The sequence below is a fragment of the Empidonax traillii genome, unplaced genomic scaffold (genome assembly GCF_003031625.1).
Source record: "Empidonax traillii isolate 1590-97213 ecotype Southwest subspecies unplaced genomic scaffold, ASM303162v1 scaffold755:size778197, whole genome shotgun sequence".
In the NCBI taxonomy this organism is placed as follows: domain Eukaryota; kingdom Metazoa; phylum Chordata; class Aves; order Passeriformes; family Tyrannidae; genus Empidonax; species Empidonax traillii.
In genome coordinates, this window is record NW_020955948.1 from 625,015 (window position 1) to 644,883 (window position 19,869).

General features: G+C 41.3%; 1 protein-coding gene across 1 annotated transcript in view; it reads right to left on the reverse strand.

The window, feature by feature from the left end:
* The window catches only part of DNER (delta/notch like EGF repeat containing), a 95,859-nt gene extending 81,260 nt beyond the window's left edge, over positions 1-14,599 (reverse strand). The window contains exon 1 of the mRNA XM_027900905.1: positions 14,351-14,599. Within this exon, the coding sequence (XP_027756706.1) occupies positions 14,351-14,599 (249 nt within the window). The remainder of the gene's footprint in view (positions 1-14,350) is intronic.
* Positions 14,600-19,869: the final 5,270 nt, after the last annotated feature.

Sequence of the window (19,869 nt, forward strand, 5' to 3'; positions counted from 1 at the left end):
CAATTCTTCCCATAGATGGATTACAACTGAGAAAGTTTATTTCATTTAAAACAAACAAACAAACAAAGAAAAAACTAAGCATTCAACCATTCAGTTAAGACTCCACTAATAACTGGCCCAAAGAAAACCAGCATAAGACAAGAAGATACAGTGTCCATTATTTATGTGTCCAGTGCAGGAGTGTTTCCTTGGAGAAACCAAATTGGTTCTGCCACTTTTTTATCCTCATATGCATCTATTTCCCACAACAACAAAAAAATAATTTTGCTTTCAGGATTACATACAGGTGCAAAATGCGAATGTGGGTAAAACAATATCCTTTTTACAGGAATAGGATGATTCTGCATTCCTAACAATCAGAGTTCAATTATAGTTCAAGATAAACTGAACATTGCTTATCATCCAGTGCTTTTACACTGTACTGCAACAACAGTTTTATTATAGAAATTATATACAATATGAAAGAAATCATTTAAATTTTACAAGCCATATAAACAGGTTACAACAAACCCAAAACCTTTTGTTTCCAAGGTCAACTCGTTGTTATACCTATACAAATTTCTTCATCAAAATAGTTACATTTTACATACACATATTTCGGTTCCTAAATTTTGCATATTTTGGGTGAAAGTCATGAGACATTTCTCATTCCTTAATGAATAAACAAATCCTTTGTGAACCTATACAGTGTCTTCCAAGGTTCACTCAAAATTCTTTTTCTAAGGCACTTCAACAACCCAGACACTTGCAATTAGTTAAACTGCGGAGGAATGGAAATTTGAGCAAGATCTACCTTTTCCAGAGGCACTGTGTGTCTGATCTACCAACCATGGAGCTGCTGGAGCAGTCAGGCACCAAGCCTGACTGCTTTCAGATGATGGACACATGACCTGTAAGGAGATTCTCCTGGAGAAGGCTCGAGCTCTGCAGCAGACCAAGTCACAGAAGTCAACCATGGCATGGGAGCCAGAGTGGCAAGAAGAAATGGACATAAATATTAATTTTTTGTTTCCAAAATTATTTGTAAATAAATAACTGTTTATACAGGAATTATTTGTCAAGGAAAAATTTCTTGACTTCAACTTCAGTGCTGACATTCAAATATTGACTCGCAATTTGTAGGCAATCAGCTGGGGAAAAGCTGGATGTGCATCAAACCTTATAGCAGCTGACCTGGCAGCCAGGGAACAATGAGCAGAAAAAGATTTCTGCATCTGGAGGTTACTGTAATTAGTAGAGAGCATTCTGTGAAATCTCCTAAGACACAAAATTAGAACTGGCTCATATTCATCCAAATTAAGAGGAATTTCATGTGGACAATTTGATGACTACATTCGGCTTTCAGTCGTTAGCAGATTTTTCAGGGTGGAAAATAAGCAGAGTACAGATGGGGAAAACACTGGAGCTGGCTCAGCAGGGTTAATTCTGGCATGATGCTGCATTACTCGTCAGCTGCAGTGCCTCAGCACCACACTCCAGGGACGGGGTAATTGTGCACGGAGCTGGCAGGGAGTCAGGAGCTTTGTTAGCTCCTCATCAGCATTAACCACTCTAAATAAAGCTCAGCTCCACGCAGCCAAATGTAGGTGACTCCACGTGACCCTCCTCATCGCCCTGGAGCTTCCTTCCATGTGCAATATTCTATTCCCCCAAGAGCAGATAATGGAAGGGACTACCAGCAGAAGAAAGTACAAACTTCCCAAAAACACGGACATGAAAAGGAGGAGATGAGTAAAAGAACGTAGACTTTGTATTGCCACAGGCACACAAACAAAAACCTGCAATAAAGTAAAAAAACAGAAAGTGCATTTGGTGTTCTTGTGACTGTAGAGGGAAAACGCTTCATTACAATAAGAGTTTTAACCGTCACTGAGCACTCCCGAAGGTTACAGTCCACACAAGGGAACACTTCCAGGGACACGGAACCACTCCACAGAAATTAAGGCAAACTAAATAGACAATTCACTAAAATAACATCCTGTTACACGGTAAAGTGGGAAAACTAAAAGGGAGACCAAATTAAGACCTCGGTACAACCAAATATAGGGCCAAAATCCACAAGACTGCTGGACAATTTACCAAAAGACTTCTAGGAATGAATCCGATATGGACTATAATGAAAGTAAATTGGTATCAGCAGGTAAAAAACTGCATTTCCTATCGGCTCTGAAGAGCACCCCCTATGAGCTCTGAAAGGTCACCATATTGTTAGATTTGAAATGAAAAGTACTGGTCTCCATTTTGCTGTCTGAAGGTCTGCATTTTCTCAGAAGATCAAGAGATTTCCAAAGCGAAGTGTGAATGTGAACGTATCTTTTTCCAGCATTAGAGAGAGAAAGAAACTTCTGATGCTGAAGAAAAATTGGAGGAAATTTCTAGGGGCAGATTATAAGCCAAGCCGTGCAATATCAAGTTTCCAAACTTTTAGATCAGAAAAAGAATGTTAACAGATCAGGCAGGAGACAAGGAAGAGCAAGGAGTGCGGGGGCAGGATTTTTTTCTTATGTCTATTAATTATTTGGAGGCAGAACTATTTTATATGAACAGACCAATAATGTGGTCTTGCAGCTCTTAATCGCTGTTGCAGTCTATTGAACCAACCCACAATCAGCTGAATGCAGTGGAAACAGTCTTTAATGAGGAATCAACATAGAGCTCATCCTATAGCACTACACAACAAAAGCACTGACAATTAAAATTAAATACATGAAATTAAATAATAACTCAAGCTGCACTGAGTTATCACAAGCACAGAAGAAAAAGGAAGTCGCTATTTAGCTGAAATAGAGCAAGAAGATGAATTGCAACACTAGTAAGAGTTCTTTTGTCATCTGATTTTCCACGAAGCATTTTTAATTTTACAGTAAAATATTGAAAACAAATCTATTCGCAGTGATGCCTTTGTGCTTCACGGGATTTTCAAGTACAACTCCCACTCTCAGCTACCTTGGTTGGAACCATCTACTTGCTCCAGAAATACCTTTCCAGAATAAAACAGAAACAGCAGAACAATTGTAAACTGTAATTACAGCTGGAAGAACTCATTTAAGGACTTAGCGACTCAGAAACTCAACCTGAACAATAAACCTAAAAATTATGGGCAGTGAAGAATTTATAAAGACTGACTCCCAACATATCTGACAGAAAGGAATTTTAGAGAAACATCTTCTCTAGAAGAATCCTCTCATTTGACCTGGAATAAGAAGAGATGCAATTTACTCACACTTCCAAGTTGATGCAGATGGTTGTGCAAAATGACCTTACCAGAAAGGTCTGTGACCTCCACATTGGTTACAGGCCAAAGAGGAAATAAGATCTAAATAATTAAAGACCTAAAAACCATTCTGAAATGGCAATATAACTTAACAGTAGCAAGTAAAAGACTGGGTTAAGAAGTTAGTCAAAAGCAGGGAAATGTAAATTTGTCAGGTGTTTAGCAGGTTTTAGTAAATTCTTCAGAACTGAAAATTTAGAAAATATTTCTGTTAAGTGGCTGCTGAGGTTACTAATGCTGAGCAATAATATTTTACTTATGATTAAGTCCATAATTTTTCTAATAGCAGTAAATGAAAACTGGATCACTGTAGTTAGTTCTCCAGCATTCACTGTGGAAATGCAAATCAGATTTGCAGCAGGGGAAAAAAAAAAAGGAAAGGAGAATAAATATCATTATTATATTTGGAAAGTCATCAGCAATGACATTTGACTATTTTTCCCTAAATTATCTGCTTCTTGTATATTCCAATTCATACCTTGATGCCAAAAATTACTACTTATTATTTCTGTCCTTGTGAAATCCTACGCCAGATGTCTAACCATGCCTGCTCCTGTATTACAGAGCAAGAGGAAGCAAAGCAAAACTCAGAAATCCATACAGATGACTCAAAATAATTTGGGTTGCTGTTATCCAAATGAACAATGATACATAACATACAATAGGGTATATATAGAATATAACAGGACTAGAGAAACTCATCATCCTCTCCTACCTGGGAGAGGGCTGAAGACACCTGGAACACTGTGCAGCATCATTAATGCATTTATTCAGACCTGGAACACAGGCAGGGGCTGAAGAAAAGACCAACAGTCAAACTCTGAGGTATATAATGTGAGTTCACCTCGCTGAGACACAGAAAATTCAAACCAACTCTCCTTTCACTCAGGCCCAAAGAGCTGTCAGTGCTGCAACGAAAAACCCACAATGCCATTGAAATGCAAGTCAAGCAAGAAAAGAAGCTATCAGACCTGCTCAGCATCTAAATCCCCTTTGTCTAAGAAGAAAATAAAAACTGTTTGGGAAGCCAACTTTATTTATGTGACTCAGAGTTGAAAGGCAGCAACAGAAGCTACAGAAATTACATTTCTGCAACTACAGGGCAAAAAAAAAAAATCTTAGGCATTGAACAGATGCCTAAGCATCAAACGAGCTGGGATTTGAGCAGATGTTATTCTGATAAAGGTAGAGGAAAACCAGGAAAAGATACATAGAAATCATTTCAAACAGATTGCCTTCTAATGGTCCTTTGATGTGTCCAGTCACTCATCTCGCTCGTATCCCCAGAGTCATTCCAAACACTGGGAAGGTCAGAGGCAAGGGCAGCTTTGGGGTTCAGGAGCAGCAGTGCTATAAATGTGGGGGTCAGAGCAGGACCCCAGCCCAGTTCCTCCTTCCCAAGCCAGCCAGCACAGCAGTGCACACTGCCCTTGCTCAGAGTCCATTTTGCACATTAAATCATAATAAACGCGCATAAAGACACGAGTGCTCTGTGATTAAACCAGAATACCTGGATTTCCTCATTCTGGTAGGAATGTTTCTGGTAAATATTTGAGCTCATGTGTTATACAAACTTTACATGCGGTTCCAAAAGTTTAACTTCTGTTCCGTTTTCCCTGATGCTGCCTGTATTTGATGTCTTAAGTCAAGAAGTGCAAACACACAACATGATATTCCATATCTGTCTTCATCCCACTTACTTCGTGAGGTTTAAGCAACTATAAATTACTTACTATTCTACTCTTTCCACAATTCAGTGGCTGCAACAATATTGCTTTCTGCTCATTCCTACATTAAGTTTGGTTTCCTCTGGATTTGACACAATTGTCTTTAGAATGAAAGCAAATTCTTCCGAAATGAGGGATACAAGTTTCATCAGCTTAACCTGATCAGCAATCATCCAAAGACCTTTAAAATTCCCTTGGAAAACAAAGAACCTCACCTGTGGTATTTTAAAAAGGCAGAAAAATAAACCATGCAGATCAACGATTGATACTCCAGAGTTCCACAGTTATCTCCAAAATTAGATTAGATAATGGCAAAGTTCACATCTAAATCAATGTATCATTAAACACTCAGGAACCTTTCCCACTAGACACCACAATTGGTAGAAACCTCTGGCTGAACACAGGGGTTCTCAGAAAACGACAGCTCGTTGATTAAAATGAGTTTTGTGCCGGCCCCTCTGATCAGAAGAGGCCAAATCACAGATGTGTTTCTGATGGGAGCTCGCTCTCCCTGGCGCAGCAACTCCTGCTCTGCTCCAAGATCAGGCAACGCTGCACCTTGAGACCCCGAGCTGCAGCCCCATCCAAAGTCGGAGAAGAGAACTTCAAAGCCATCAGAACGCAAGGGTAACTCAAAACTTTCAGGACCTCTCAGCTCAGCCCTGTCCTTCTCACTGTCAAGAAGCTTGAAGAGCTTCTACCAGGCAGCAGCTCGCAGAGCTCAGCAGCTGCTTGCACCAAAGGCCCCACCTCCAAGTGGGGTAGACTTTCCCACTGTGGGCAAGGAGCTTAGAAAAAACTGAGAATGCAGAATGGAACTGGATGCAACATGAAATATGGTTCAATCACTCGCTAATAGGTTACACTGACAGAAAATCCTCCGTGTTCCTAAATCAGATACAGAGAAGTTTGGGGCCAATACCCTGGTTTGCTACTGCTACAGGACTTGATAATCAGAGGGCAAACCTGTAACTGATAAATCTGTCACGCTGTTCTTCAGCAGGCCCTTGTGAAAAGGCAGAATTACTGTAACTGTTAATCCTTCCCTTCCCCCTCTCCTGCAGAAAGAGTTAAAGTTGGGTGTTGCAGAGGAACCTGTTTAATCAGGGAGAAGCGGCACAGCTGATCTTGCTCCTCCGTTCCTTCACCTTAGAGAATTTCTTTGCAATATTTCAAGAACCCAAAGATCAAATTAGTGAAATAACTAGTTCCAAATTTATATTTGTTATTTTAATAGACAAAGAACTGACCATGAGTTTACTTCACCTTTAAGTGGTATCACAGTGGAGTCCTAAGCAGCCCTCTAAAGATGCTCCACGTTTTTTAGCGTGCTCTGTACAAGCCAGGTCCCCACACACCCTCAGAAAGATTATCAAGAACTTCCACAGCGTCCACCCGGTACCTTTCCATTACTTTTAAGAGGAAATAGTTAGAAAAAATTTTAACATTGGAGTCTATCACAGTTATGTAAATTAAGTCAATCTGTCCTTCCTTCAATTAAACATGTTAATTTCCCAGGGGGCTCAGCACCATTTTCTTGGGCTGTCACGTATGCCATCAGCACACGGCGAGCTGGAGCCTTAAAAAGAATTAATCAAGAAGCTGATCTCACAGCCCTTCCCTGTGTCAGTAAACCTCATGTAACCCAACTCACTGCAATTCAAAGACGTTCTCAAATGTGAAAGTTCCTCAGATCCCTACACACAAGAACCCAGCCTTGGCGTTACACAGTGACAGTGAATGCCAGAGAACAACTCTCTCGCCACCAGACAGCAGAATCAGGAATCTCAACACAAAAAGGCATTAATCTCATAAATTATTAGACTTTTCTATGGCCTTCTTCCTTCTTTTAAACTTTCAGTTCCCCTGAAAGCTGCTGAATTTGCCTGAATATTGGATTGCAACAGAAAGACAAGTATACAGTCAATCACAAGTTATTAATAGGCTGCTAGGTGTGTATGAAACCTAAGAAATTTGGGTTGGCTTGCCATGACAGAGGTTCATTCATTAGTTTGATTTTGATAAAAGAGATGTAACCATTTGCCCATTTCTTCAGCAGAAGAAACCATACATCTGATAAACCTTTAAAACACATATACACATAAAATTTGTATTAATTTTTACAGATTTGCAAATTTAAAGCACAAATCATTAGGGCTGAATAAGAAACATAAGAACTGTCACGCAGTTGACAGTGATAGTGGCTGTTCTTATTGACAAACACAGATAACAAATACTTCAAAAGGAGATCACACCGATTTACCAACTTCGGAAAATTACAAAAAATTGTTCGTATATTTTCCTCAGCCACATTGTTTGATTAACAGCTGATGCCCAGAAGAATTGAACTGTCAGATTGGTGTTGATTTTTAAAAGGACTGTCCTTGTCACAAGATTACCTTCACTCTCTTCTCATTTGTCTCTGTATCAAAGTGAACAAGTAGTCCACCCCAGGTTATTCAAATCTCCCCATATCTCCAATCTGCTAATCTTCCTCTGGGTGGTATCTATTTCTGCCCTCTCTATCTTGTAACCCAAGTTACCTGCACTTGACTTCAGGGGGCCAAGTACTCCTCATTCAGAGAAGGGAACAGCATTCTCCAACAGCTTCTGTTCTCTCGTGGCATCACCTGCACGTCTTTAAACTGCATTTTGAGCACTCAGTGAGGATTATACCACGTACCCCCCCTAAAATGTGTGGGTCTTCCTCCCAGAGAATCAGGGTTTATTTAGAATATGCATGGTTGACCGAAGCTGCTCCTTCTCTTGCACATTCGTCAACAACTTTGCTTGTTGCTTGTTTGCAACAACAGCTTTGTTAGGTCTGGTACAAAGGGCGAGACAAGGGCAACCTGGGCTGAAGAAAAGTCTGGTTGTAAAGAAAAAGAATCATATCTTGTTACTTTTTTTTTATTGTTCCTACAGCTACCCCAAATTCTTCTCAGGCTGGCAATACAGCTGCTGTTGTAACTAATACCTGAGGCACAGCGAAGTTCTCCAAATCATTAACATTCAGTGACCTTATCTCAGTATAACAATCCTACTTTCGCAGTCAAATTGAATCCCGTTCTTGCCTCACTCAAGAGCACCTTGTTCACAAACACCTTTGCTACAGAAGTCTTTGAAATACTGATCACTGATCTATTGCCCTGCTTCCAGTGGGAAAGAACATTGTGAAACTAAATTAATCTGTAAACTGTTAGCCTGAATATTTGCCAGAGACAGAAATAGCCCACATGGTTGATTTTTTTTTTTTTTTTAATAAGAAGGCTTTTTTCCTTACAATTTAAATATATTTTGATAGGCCACTATCAGTGTGTAACTCAGAACCTGGTATTTCAACACTGTGATTCCTTATAAAGTGTTTCTCACTCAGCATTCTTAGAGCCTTCATATATATTCATATATTCATATAAATTCATAAATTAACCTTTTGAATACCCAGGATTAACTGAATTTATGGAGAAGAAATGCAAGTAAGAAGGTGATAAGAGTTTTTGCCCAGTGTGACTCAGCAAGGCACTAAGAATTCCAAGCATCAATCCCTGATATTCCTATTCCTACTCACAGTGTATCACTTCCAGGCCTTTCTGCAGAGTTTACAACGATTTTTTTTTCGAGTTTACAGCAGAACATAATACTAAAAATACAGTACAATCGTTACACTTCCTACAGCCTGTATAACTGCAAAACAAACTAAGGTGAACTTGTAAATTAATAGAGGGCAGTGACACGTATTGCTGAACTCAAACAGGTTATAAATGCAGCACACAAATCAGCTTTTGAATGCAAGAGTGCTTCTTTGTAAGAGACTACACTCAGCCAACAGAACATATTAAAGAGGTTTTTTATTAATTAAACATGGCTTGATAAACGTTTATCTTGCTGCGCATTTCCCCCTGTAACAAAATCGTTGGAAAACTGCACTTACAGTTTATGCTTGGTGGAAGACAGATTAATTGGAACACACATGTGATGCAAAATATCACAGGGGCTTGATATTTAATGGGAACAGAGTGAGATATGAGAGCAGCAAAAAATCCACCCCAAAACCAAAAAACCACCAGCCTGTGTTTGCAGTCAAGTGGCCACTGTTTTCAGCAGACCCATATCTGCCTATTAAAAGGGAATTTTAATGAATCATCACCTAAGATTTCTGGACTCATGACCCCGTGATCAAGCAAAAAGCCACTTCTGAAGTTATTGATCTTAGACCAGACCTTCCCTGAAGGGCAATATGTGCAGCATTTTATGAGAGCCCTCAAAAGGAGGGGAGCAATTCCACCTCCTGTGATACTGAGTCAAGTCATACAACTCCAGTTATAGGAAATTTTGGGAATTTGCTCCACTAAACACGATTTCCCGAGCTACATAATATACAAATTACAATTTACAAGTCAGGTGTTTCAAAGGAAAGGGAAACAATGCTGGTTTTTAAGCAGATATTGTTCAAAGTGATTGTCTTAGATCAAAGGGCATAAACTGCAATAAAATCCAACCTATGAAAAGTTGAACCATCTCAGCACAGCATATCTCCCACTATTATTCAGTTACTTTACACCTGATCCAGCTCTTTGCAGCCTTTAATCACACAAAAAAATTATTAAAAACCAACACTTGAAACTTTAATTTATATGATGGAACTCTTCAGGATCAAATTTCTTGCTCTAGGTAATGACCTAACTAGCATTTGCTGGTTAATTAAGAAAACTGCAGGGCATCTGCTAAATATACATATTACTGCAATTAAAGAGCAAACAGAGTGACCACATCACCAAACTCTTGCATCACAACAGCCACATAATCTAAGTATATACCCTTCATTAATGAGCACAGAACGAACCAAAGCATTTTAGATATACCAGAGAACTCATTAGGAATTTAAGGATTAGAGACCTTTCAGAAGCAACGTCAGCATTTAATAGGAAACGGGATCATGTGAGGAATTAATCAGGATACTGCCATGAAGGTGATTTACCAGTTAGATTAAAGGATGTCCTTTTACACTGCACTGTCCAGTGCAACCTGAAATAACCTGGCCAATGGAATTTGTACCACTGCCTCTGGAGGATTAGAGCAGAGAGTCAGGAAACAACAACCCTTCTTCGTGCAGCTGTTTGCTAACTCTGGAGTTCTGCATTCAGCACCAAACACCACATTGTCAGAAATCTACTGAGAATAAAAATAAATTCAAGGAAAAAAAAAAAACACAAACCCAACACAGGATAAAAACAATAAAAGCAGGGGTCACAGAGAGAAAAAATCTAAATCACTGCAGTGTAGTCTATAAACATTCAAATGCCAGGATCAAAGACAAGAATAAATTCATCCAGCCTTCAAAAGTAGAAAAAAAAAAAAAATAAGGGGAGAGAATGAAGAAAAACCTAATCAGGCAGAAATTCAGGAGGAGAAATCAAAAACAATTTAAAAAATAAAAAACAATTTAATCTATAACCTACTGTCCGGTTTTTACAATACCAGTTCCTTCACTGACCTTTTTAAACCCAGGCTACACCTTGCTAAAATTCCACTCCTCCCCAAGACCAAAGAGATCCCTTTGCCACTAAAAGAACTGCTCGAGCACTGCCTCAAAAATGCCGTTGCATCAGTGGTGCCAACGTCACGCTCAGGAGTGAAACATCCAGTCATCAACTCACCAATCAGACTGGGGAGAAGAGAACTGCAGAGTCAGAATTTGGGTTAAGAATGCTCAGACACCAATTGTTTTCTAGCTCTGATTACTGACTCTGTCTATAAAATAACTAAAACCCAACTAAAAAGAAGCAAGGGAAAAGAATTAGGGAAAAATACCAATCAAAAGAAAGAAGAAAAAAAAATTTGAAATTAAAAAGAAAAACAAACAAACAAACAAGAAAAGGAACTGAAACAAAGCATGTATGATAGTATTCTAAAATACATTAATAATTTAATATTTCTTCATGTGATAGCCTTTTAATGAAATTAGCACCAGCACAGGATCAAATAAACATCATGCAATTCAATGCAATCAGCTGAGTTCAGTTTCTGTATTTTAAGCCAATTACCAAGTCGATCACGAAATTTTTCATTTCCCAAATAGTTATTTTGTATCATCTTATGTCTCTAAAATTATCTCCTAAGCCACAAATACAAATTAATTTTTGCATAAAACTTTCCTGATAAAGAAAAACAGTTTTACTGGATTACATACATCATTAGAAATAACAGAGTAGTCATTACACTAGTCATTAGAAATGCAGGTTAAAGATTGCTTTTAAAAGTAGAATATAAAGAAAAATTTAGGGATTATGAAGTTCATGTAACTTTAATATCTGTTACTCAGTTCATTTCAGTTTATTTCATCAAATTCTCTCAGGGTAAAGCTGAAGAAATGCAGTTGAATTCACTATAATTTTTGTACAATTCTCTTGGGAATACACGTGATTTCTTTGCTCAGACCAAAGTTTAAGACACCCCAACACAGTAATTCTATTTCTTCTTTACAGAGACTGGCAGTATGGTAAAGGGAAGGAGGAAAAAATTCACAACCTCGAACAGAAATTGAGGTAAATCAGAGCAATGCCCCCCAAGATGAATCCAAACAATCCATAACAAAACATGCCCCGAGTTTGCAAAGCAAAGTATCCTCAAACCATAAATAATGTGAGATATACAGCCACGTGCATAATTCATGGGATGGATGTACTAAAAGGACCTGCAATTTCTGCTGTTCAATAAATAATGAGTTGCTAAAGGAGTTTTAAGAAGAAATCATGGAATTGGCTTGTCTAAGTTAAATACGTCACTCGGTGATAGGAAAGCTCTGGACGTGTAGAAGCATCTCACTTGGATGTGACCTCAGTTTTATTCCTTCTCCATGCCAGCACCAGCACACACAGACGCATCAAAGCCAGTTAGAGTGGAACCTTCAGGAGCAAAATTTATGTGCAATCTCCGAGTTAGTCTCGCAGCAATCCTTCTGCATTAGCAGCTTCCCCACACCCAGTTGACTCATGGGCACATTCAGAACATTTTGTCTTCATTCTGACATCTCAACACATCTGAACAGAATTACTGAAATATTGCCTTCAGTGCAGGAAGTAACGTGAAAAGTATCTTTGTCTTTTTAGGGAAGGGGGATTCCCAAAGAAATCCAGCTCCATCACAAATTGCAAAAACTCTAACATATTTTCCTTCTCTGAGTATTTCAGCATAATATTTTCTATGTTTCCTTTTTTCCCCTCTTGGCATTCTCCTCCACAAGTCCGATTGTTCAGTAACAACTTCAGCATTAAGACAAAAACCTCTGTCTAGTTATATCCCATTGATCTCCTGATCAAGTCAATAGTTTTCCCATAACTCTTAGGAATACACGAAAAAAATCCCTATGGTTACTTTTAAATCCTTATGATTGTTTATTGTCAGTGAATCAGAAAACATGACTGTTTATACCTTTCTTTGTAGGAGTTTAAGCCATTGAGTATCTGCTAAGGTCTCAGGCATGTAAATGACAGAGCAACCCAAGAAATAACGCATTTGTACAATATTTATTTATTCCTTATTTTGACAAAATTAACAAAACCTCAGAAATATATACTATGTTTATATTATGCCTTTAAAAAACCCCGCCTGGTCCCCAGTTAAAGTTACATTTCAAAACTGTATTAACTTCATAGCTACCTGGTATCCATACTTCAACTGCTGCCTTGAAAGCCAGAAGTGGCATTTATTTATCAGTATTCCTTACAAGGGTCATTAGTTGGTATTTTACAAAAAGGAAACAAAAGGTATAACACTGTAAGCCTCCTCTTATTAGTTAATAAAAAGCATAACTGCCTGTGAACATACTGAACATACTGCCTATCTCTTTTATTAGAAAAAACAATTAAACCCAGTTCCCCAGGCACAACGCTTCACAGGAGGTGTGATGGCACAAGTGTCACATTTTACTAGGTCTTCAAAAGGGTCATTAATCTTTCAGTCATGGATCTCACAACAAGCAGAAGCAAACACACAGAGCGCTCTCTTTCTCTCCTAGCAGCAATAGAAACGTAGTAAACTCTTAAGCAGACAAGACCTAAAATTAGCCAAAGAGAAATCTACTTAATCCACTTTCATCTCCCCGATTTTACAGGATCTTATTAGTGTAAATATTTTCACTTTCATTGTTACATTTAACCAGCTGAGGCGTTCCAAGGCGAGCACAGAACTCTGTGCTCCTACTTTACAATGACTTTTAGACTCACCTACACATTAAGTCTTCAGTAAACGTATTATCCCTTTCATCTATTCAGCAGTATAATTTTCAGATACTACTTGACCAAAGAACAATAAAATAAAGCCTAAAAAGCAGACTGAAATTACTTGAAATCATTTGCTTCTCTGTCAGATACACTTACAAGCGAGAGCACTGACAAAGCAATGGTGGCCAATTCATCCAGCCTTTTGTACACTGCTCACAGAAAGTAACCCAGCATTTACACATGCAGGAAACAAACCTGGGTCCCTGAACCTGCTTTTCCTTATCTGGAGAGAGGGAAGATTAAGTTTTTGTGAATTTCTGAGCATGTTATCAAAGACTGACATCTTTAATGCTGGGGGGGGTGGGGGGGGATCACAATTTCATGTGACAATAATTACATTCAATTATGTTATCACAATAAATCCCAATATGACCAAGAACGTTAGAGAGAGATTGCTTATTGTCTCTCTGTTATTTTAGACCACTATCCCTGCTCCGAGCATTCCGACCTCTCCGAATTCAAAATCAATGCAAAAGGGACCCGAAACGTGGGAGCGAGCCTTCCTAACCTATGAAAATGACCCCCCGGAGACGGGATTTCAGGATTAGCACTCAATGCAGTGCAGCATCCGCTTGCAAGGACCATCCCTTTCACCTCACAGCGAGTCGATGCTGAATAAACGGCGAGGACCGGCTGTAGTGCCGGCATTACCCTGCGAGGCACCGGCTGGGCTCAGCCCCATCCCCGCTCAGCCCGGCCGACCCCTCGCACGCTGCCGCTCCGTGTGATGCCCGGAGTAGCCCCAGGCTCCGGAGCGCTTCCCACAGGGCCGGCAGCCCCTCGGGGAGCGCCGGGGCCACCGGGACCGGCACGGGCAGCGCAGGGAGCCGGCGGGAGGAGCGGCCGCAGGCGGGGCGGCAGCGCCCGCCGGGGACCGGGACCGGCGGGAAGGGGCACCGCGGGTGCGGAGCGGGGCAGGGCGGGCAGAGCCGCCCGCGGACGGGGCAGGGGCGAGGCGAGGCGAGGGGAGGGGGGACAATCGCTGTGTGCCCGCACAGCGCGGGGACACCCAAGGGCAGGGACGGGCGCAAGGACGCGCGGCGGGCGGCGCCGGGCGCGCCCCTTACCTGGCAGGAGTCGCCGGTGACCCCCGGGGGGCAGGCGCAGCTGTATCCGGGCGAGGGCTGGGGCAGGATGAGCTGCAGGCGGCGCGGCGGCGGCAGCGGCGAGCAGGTGCCGTTGTTGCGGCAGGGCTGGCTCAGGCAGGGGTCCCGGCCCGGGGGCGCGGCGCTGGCCGGCGCGGGGAGGCAGGCGCGGCGCTGGGCCAGGGCGAGCAGCAGCAGCAGCAGCCGGACGAGCGGGGCGGCGCGGGGCATGGCGGCGGGGCGCGCGGGTGCGGGCGCCGCTCGGCTGCGGGCGCCGGCAGGGAGGGAGGGAGGGAGGGAGGGAAGGAGGGCTGGAAGGAGGGATGCGGGAGGCGGCGGCCGCCCGGCTGCTCCCGGCCCGCGGTTCCCCGGGCAACGCGCGGGCGGGGCCGGGCCGGGCCGGGCGGGGCCGAGCCGCCTGCAGCGCCAGCCGGAGCCGCCAGGGGGCGCCCGCGCGCCCTCCCTCAGCGCGGCGCGGCGGGGCTGGGAACGGGAACGGGGCCGAGCTGAGGGCGGGGGGTCGGGAGGAGCCTCGGCCTCATCACCCCGGCCCACCGGGCCGCCCAAGGGGGCACGGGCACCGGCACCGCGGCCCCGGCACGCCGGGGTAAAGCGGGAGCAGCGCGTTCGTGACCCGCCCGCGGTACAATGAACCTCCCGCTCGTGTGGCGGGTGCGAGGGACGGTCAGAGGCGCCCGGCGGGATCGAGCGCTGCCCCGGCTGAGACCGAGCCTGGAAAAGACGCTCCTTTGTCAGGACAACTACACCGTTTGCTGCTTATTTACTGTGTCACGAGTGTAATCCGGTGATGTTTAATTTAAAGTTCTAAGGAGACCAAAGCAGGGGCAGACGAAAAGCAGAAACGTTAATCCTATCGTTTCTCATAGCGCAGAGAAGCTGTGTGTTCTCTCAGTTGAGGTTATCTACGGCTGATTTTTTAAAAAATCGATTTATATTTTGCTAGGCTTCTGGCCGGTTTTTTTTTTACTCACTCCTATTAGAACTCAGGTACAGGATCTGTAACTCGGATACATTCTCCGGCCTTCTATTCATTTGCTCCTGCAAAAGTGAGGTAAATTTGCCATAACTATCTCAGGGTACAGGAGGATTGCTGGCTACAATTTTCCTAAACCTTCACCCTTCACGTAGGGTGTCTCCAGCGCAAGCAGAGAGAACTGATGGCGCTGATTTGAACCGAAAATTCACCGGGGTCTCCCTCAGCCTGGCCACGATCCTCTGTCCCCGCGTTCTCCATCCTCCTCCACCATCCTGTGGTTGCTGTGGCTGCTCCTCCGGCCCGCAGCCCCGACCGGTGCCGCTCCGGCTCCCTCTGCTGCCGCCGCGGCCCCAGCGCTGCAGGGACCGCCTGCAAACCCACCCCCTCCACACCGGACAGGATTTGCTCTCAGTAAGCCTACAGAGCCTGCCCCTTGTCTCCTTGTTATCTTCCAAGTGCTCTGAAACAACCTGTAATTCTCTCTGTCCTCTTCCTCAGTGGCGATGTTCGTCCCTTTCCGGGCTCCTCAGACTTTACCCATTGACACAGGGTGTCCAAATTGTTAATAACAAGCTTCATCCAGTTCTCTAAACATCTCACAGAACCAGACAATCTGAAAAAAAAAAAAAAAAAAAAAGTTCTGCTCTCTGACCTGACCCATCTTTTCTTCCTGCTCAAGCTCTTCTGGCTGATGCTGGTTGTGTTGACCTGCTGGCCAACTTTCACAGCAAAGAGGAGGCCCAAACAGATGGTCATGTAGTGACCCTGCTCTCCAGTTGTTCTGGTACCCCCAGGGGCTTCAATAACTCTGGCCTAAAAAGCTGAGGCTTTTTAGCAGTGAGGCATCCTAGGTAAGTATTGGAAAAGATGGTTTCAAGACTGACAGCTGGACCAGGCAGTGAATTCTGTTCGTGGAGCAGCCTGGTATTTGCAGAAAAGAACAGCTTTAAAAATAAACTGGTCAACCAACAGAGCAGGTCATAACACAGCACTCTGAGTCAGACTGTACATATCTATATCACAGTTTCCTTGACATTTTACAGAATAGGTAAGCAATGTTTGCATTGTAATCGCCATTTTCAGAAGGAAATACCTAATCTTAAAACAGAAAATATTATGCTTACCTAATTAGCTAGTGGTTTTTTTTGAAATGCTGTTCCTTTTTATGCATATTGTTACAATATGCATAGTTTAAATAATTTTATAGTCATCTTTCCTTAAACAAATTACTAATCTTAGTATTCAATAAGGATTCAAGCTGTCTGCCCTATTTACACTTGCTAGGATTTGAATTGTATTACCAGTCTAATAGCTTATTAGTGTGGCTTAGATAAGCTACATTACAGTTTAACTATTTATTTGGATGGGGAAGTACTCATCCTCCAGTGGCTTGAAGGAGATTTTGCAGAGATTTTTTTTTTTTATCTGTTCTGATTAAATATTTAGTGAGGAACAAAAATCTCTCTGATTTCCTAAGAGAAAGTTCCATGCTTTAAATATCTCCCACAACAACAATGATGTTTTCAAATATTGATGAATTCCTTTGAAACCACTATTAGTTACATTTTTCCTTATTACCACAGGAGTTGCTTGAGATGATAAAGTTACTGTGTTGAGCCTTTTCTGAACAGTGACTGGACTGGGATTCTTTTTCTTGGTTTGGGTCAGGCTGAAATCACCTCTCTGTGGTATTGGTTTGCAGAGTACAGAACTGACATTTTCCCTCATCTCTCCCCCAGCTTGTGCCCTGCTGTACAGCATCCCAGGAGTTTGAATTTCAAACTACCACAAGGACTGGCATTTTAATGTCCTTTGAGAAACTTCAGAAGGGTCTCATTCACGCAACTGAAGTCAAATTTCCAAAAATGCCCATCATCTTCCCAATCCCATATCGAGTAACAGCCAAAATTAAGCCAAATCCCTTTGAAAATCATCGCTGGAATCACAGAAACCATTACTGTTTGTTTAGCATTGTGTTTCATACAGATTAAGGTGCATTTACCTCAAATGTTTGCTACATGTATTTAACTTCTTTTTTTCCAAGCACATAGAGTTTGCTGGAATAGAAGCTATTAATATAACTGTTTGAATGACCCACACTTCAATTTATCAAAATGTTGGAGTACACAAGGAGAAAGATAATTAAAATATCCATGGACACCTTGCCCTACCTCCTTGCTTCCCCCCAAAAAAATCACAAGGTAATTTACTTAGATGTTTAAAGGCTTATTATTTGTTATTTTTCCTGAGCACGACAAAAAAGGTTATGCTTTAGTTTGGTTTGTAGACACAAAAGAGCAGTACTTGGAATTCTCAAGGAGCAGCCAGCAGTAAAAAAAAGAAAAAAAAAAAAAACACCAAATAGAGAACTGCCTATTATTGTTTTAATTTCAACACAAAATTTCCCAGCAAATACAAAACTGAAATATGTGTTGGTTTTTTTCTTTCATGAAATTTTTCTTTCAAACCTTCTTTTTCAGGTGCTCATTTCTTTTCAAGTTTTTGCAGTTTATTACTACTCAGTAACATCACCCTCAGTAGAATTAAAATTCATAGATAAATGTCACCCTTTTCCTACCTTCTGTGTTCTTTCACAGGTCTTTATGAGTAGTAGACTATGGCTCAGTCCAGGAATGTCTTTGGGACAATTTTCATGAGGCCTCCCACACAAAGAACCTCTCCTTTATTTTATGTTCTGACTAGAAACAGGCATAGATTACAGTACCCATTCTTTATTTGAAGATCACAAGCAAATATTTTTCTCAAGATTTGAAGTCATAATTTTAATCTGAATTATTCTGGCTTCATCAGTCACCCACTGGCTCCAGTTTTACCTTTTTTTTTCCTCACAGATTAAGGCGCTACAAACCATTAGAGTGATTTACACAGAATTTTTACCTTGTAGATGATTCTGCACTAAATTCAAGCCATTTTTTAACATGCTTCTGGTCACTAGATTTATTAAGACTAATGTGCTATAGCTCACATGGATATTTTGTGGCAATAAAAGCTGAATCTTCACCGTTTCTCCTCACCTAATCCAAAACACAAAATACAAGCACTCCTAATCTGTGCCTTAGTTCATGCTCTTATACAATTTAACAAGTCAATAATTCAAAATAGAAAATGCAGAATCATTCATCTACATCCCACCTTCAGCTTTATGGCTTTTTTCCTTTTATGTTTTTGATTTAAAGTGCTTGTGTGTCTGTCAACCCCAAGGAATATGCTCACACGATTCTCCAGGGTAGAGACACACATATCGAAGTCCCTATTTTTGCTCAAATAATGAGAAATCTAAGCCATAAAAGCTTGGCATTCTATCTCAAAGGTACATGTCTAGTTATCTCAACATCTTGCACACACACTTTTGATACAGGTGTTACAAATCACCTCTCTCAGGCAGGCAGGCAGGCGTTTCTGCATTAGGTGGTACCTTTATAAATGCAGCTTTTGCTTTTGGCAGGGAGGGCCGGTTGGTTTGGCAGAAGGAAATGTCAAAGCGCTGATCACTTAAAAATTGCTTTTTCCCTCAGCAATTATCAGTTCTGAGGGGGAAAAAAAAAAGTGGGGTTATAAAAAGCAAAGGGACTGAATTACCGATACTTAAAAGTTCATTGAACATTTTTAAACAAAGAGACATAAACTGTGAACTTGAAAACCAAAGTGCTCCACCAAAGGAAAAATCAGGCAGCCTCTGGAGAGGAGTGCTTAACTTGAATTTACCAGTAAATTTCATAAATAGCCTTGGCCAAGTAAGAAGATTACATTGCACTGAGATTAATTTTACTCTAAAACCTGACTGAGAGGTGCAGATTCACCCTTTGGAAAGCTGTTCTGCTGGTATTGTGCAACACAAAGCAAATATAGCCTAGACTTCTTAATGCCTTTTGAAACCATGTGATCAGAATGTGAACTGTAAAAGACATTATTACATAGTAGCATATATTGTTCACACTGATTCAGGTGTGAAGAGATGCATTCTCATGATTAAGAATCAAATAGGTAGGACTACTAAAAGAAATAACAGAAAAAGCCATATTATCTTTAATAAGAGTGTTTATATGGACAACTAACTAACGAGAATTGCCTAATTCCACTCGAGAATTATTTTAAAGCTACAAATTATTGCTATTAAATTTACTTCCCTTAGATAACAATCAAAGTTTAATAGCTAGATTCCCTTTTTTATTTATTTTCTCCCATAAGATTAAAAAGTAAATCTCTGGCAGCTGGTAATTTTTTTTTTTTTTGCTTTTATTTCCAGACTGTATAATACTTCTGAGATCTTGGTTCTTATAACCACGTTCTGTTTAATGCTGGGCAGAGAAAGGACCAAAAAAAAAAAAAACAGCAGCTCTTTTTTGGAGCACTGGAAGAGAAGAACTTTATTGCGGTGGAGGAAAGGGAACTAAGAAATACAGATGGAGAGAAGAAATGATTGACATAAGCCAAGCCACAGTCTGTGTATTTGACCCCTGAAAGGGAATAAGCAAAGTTATCT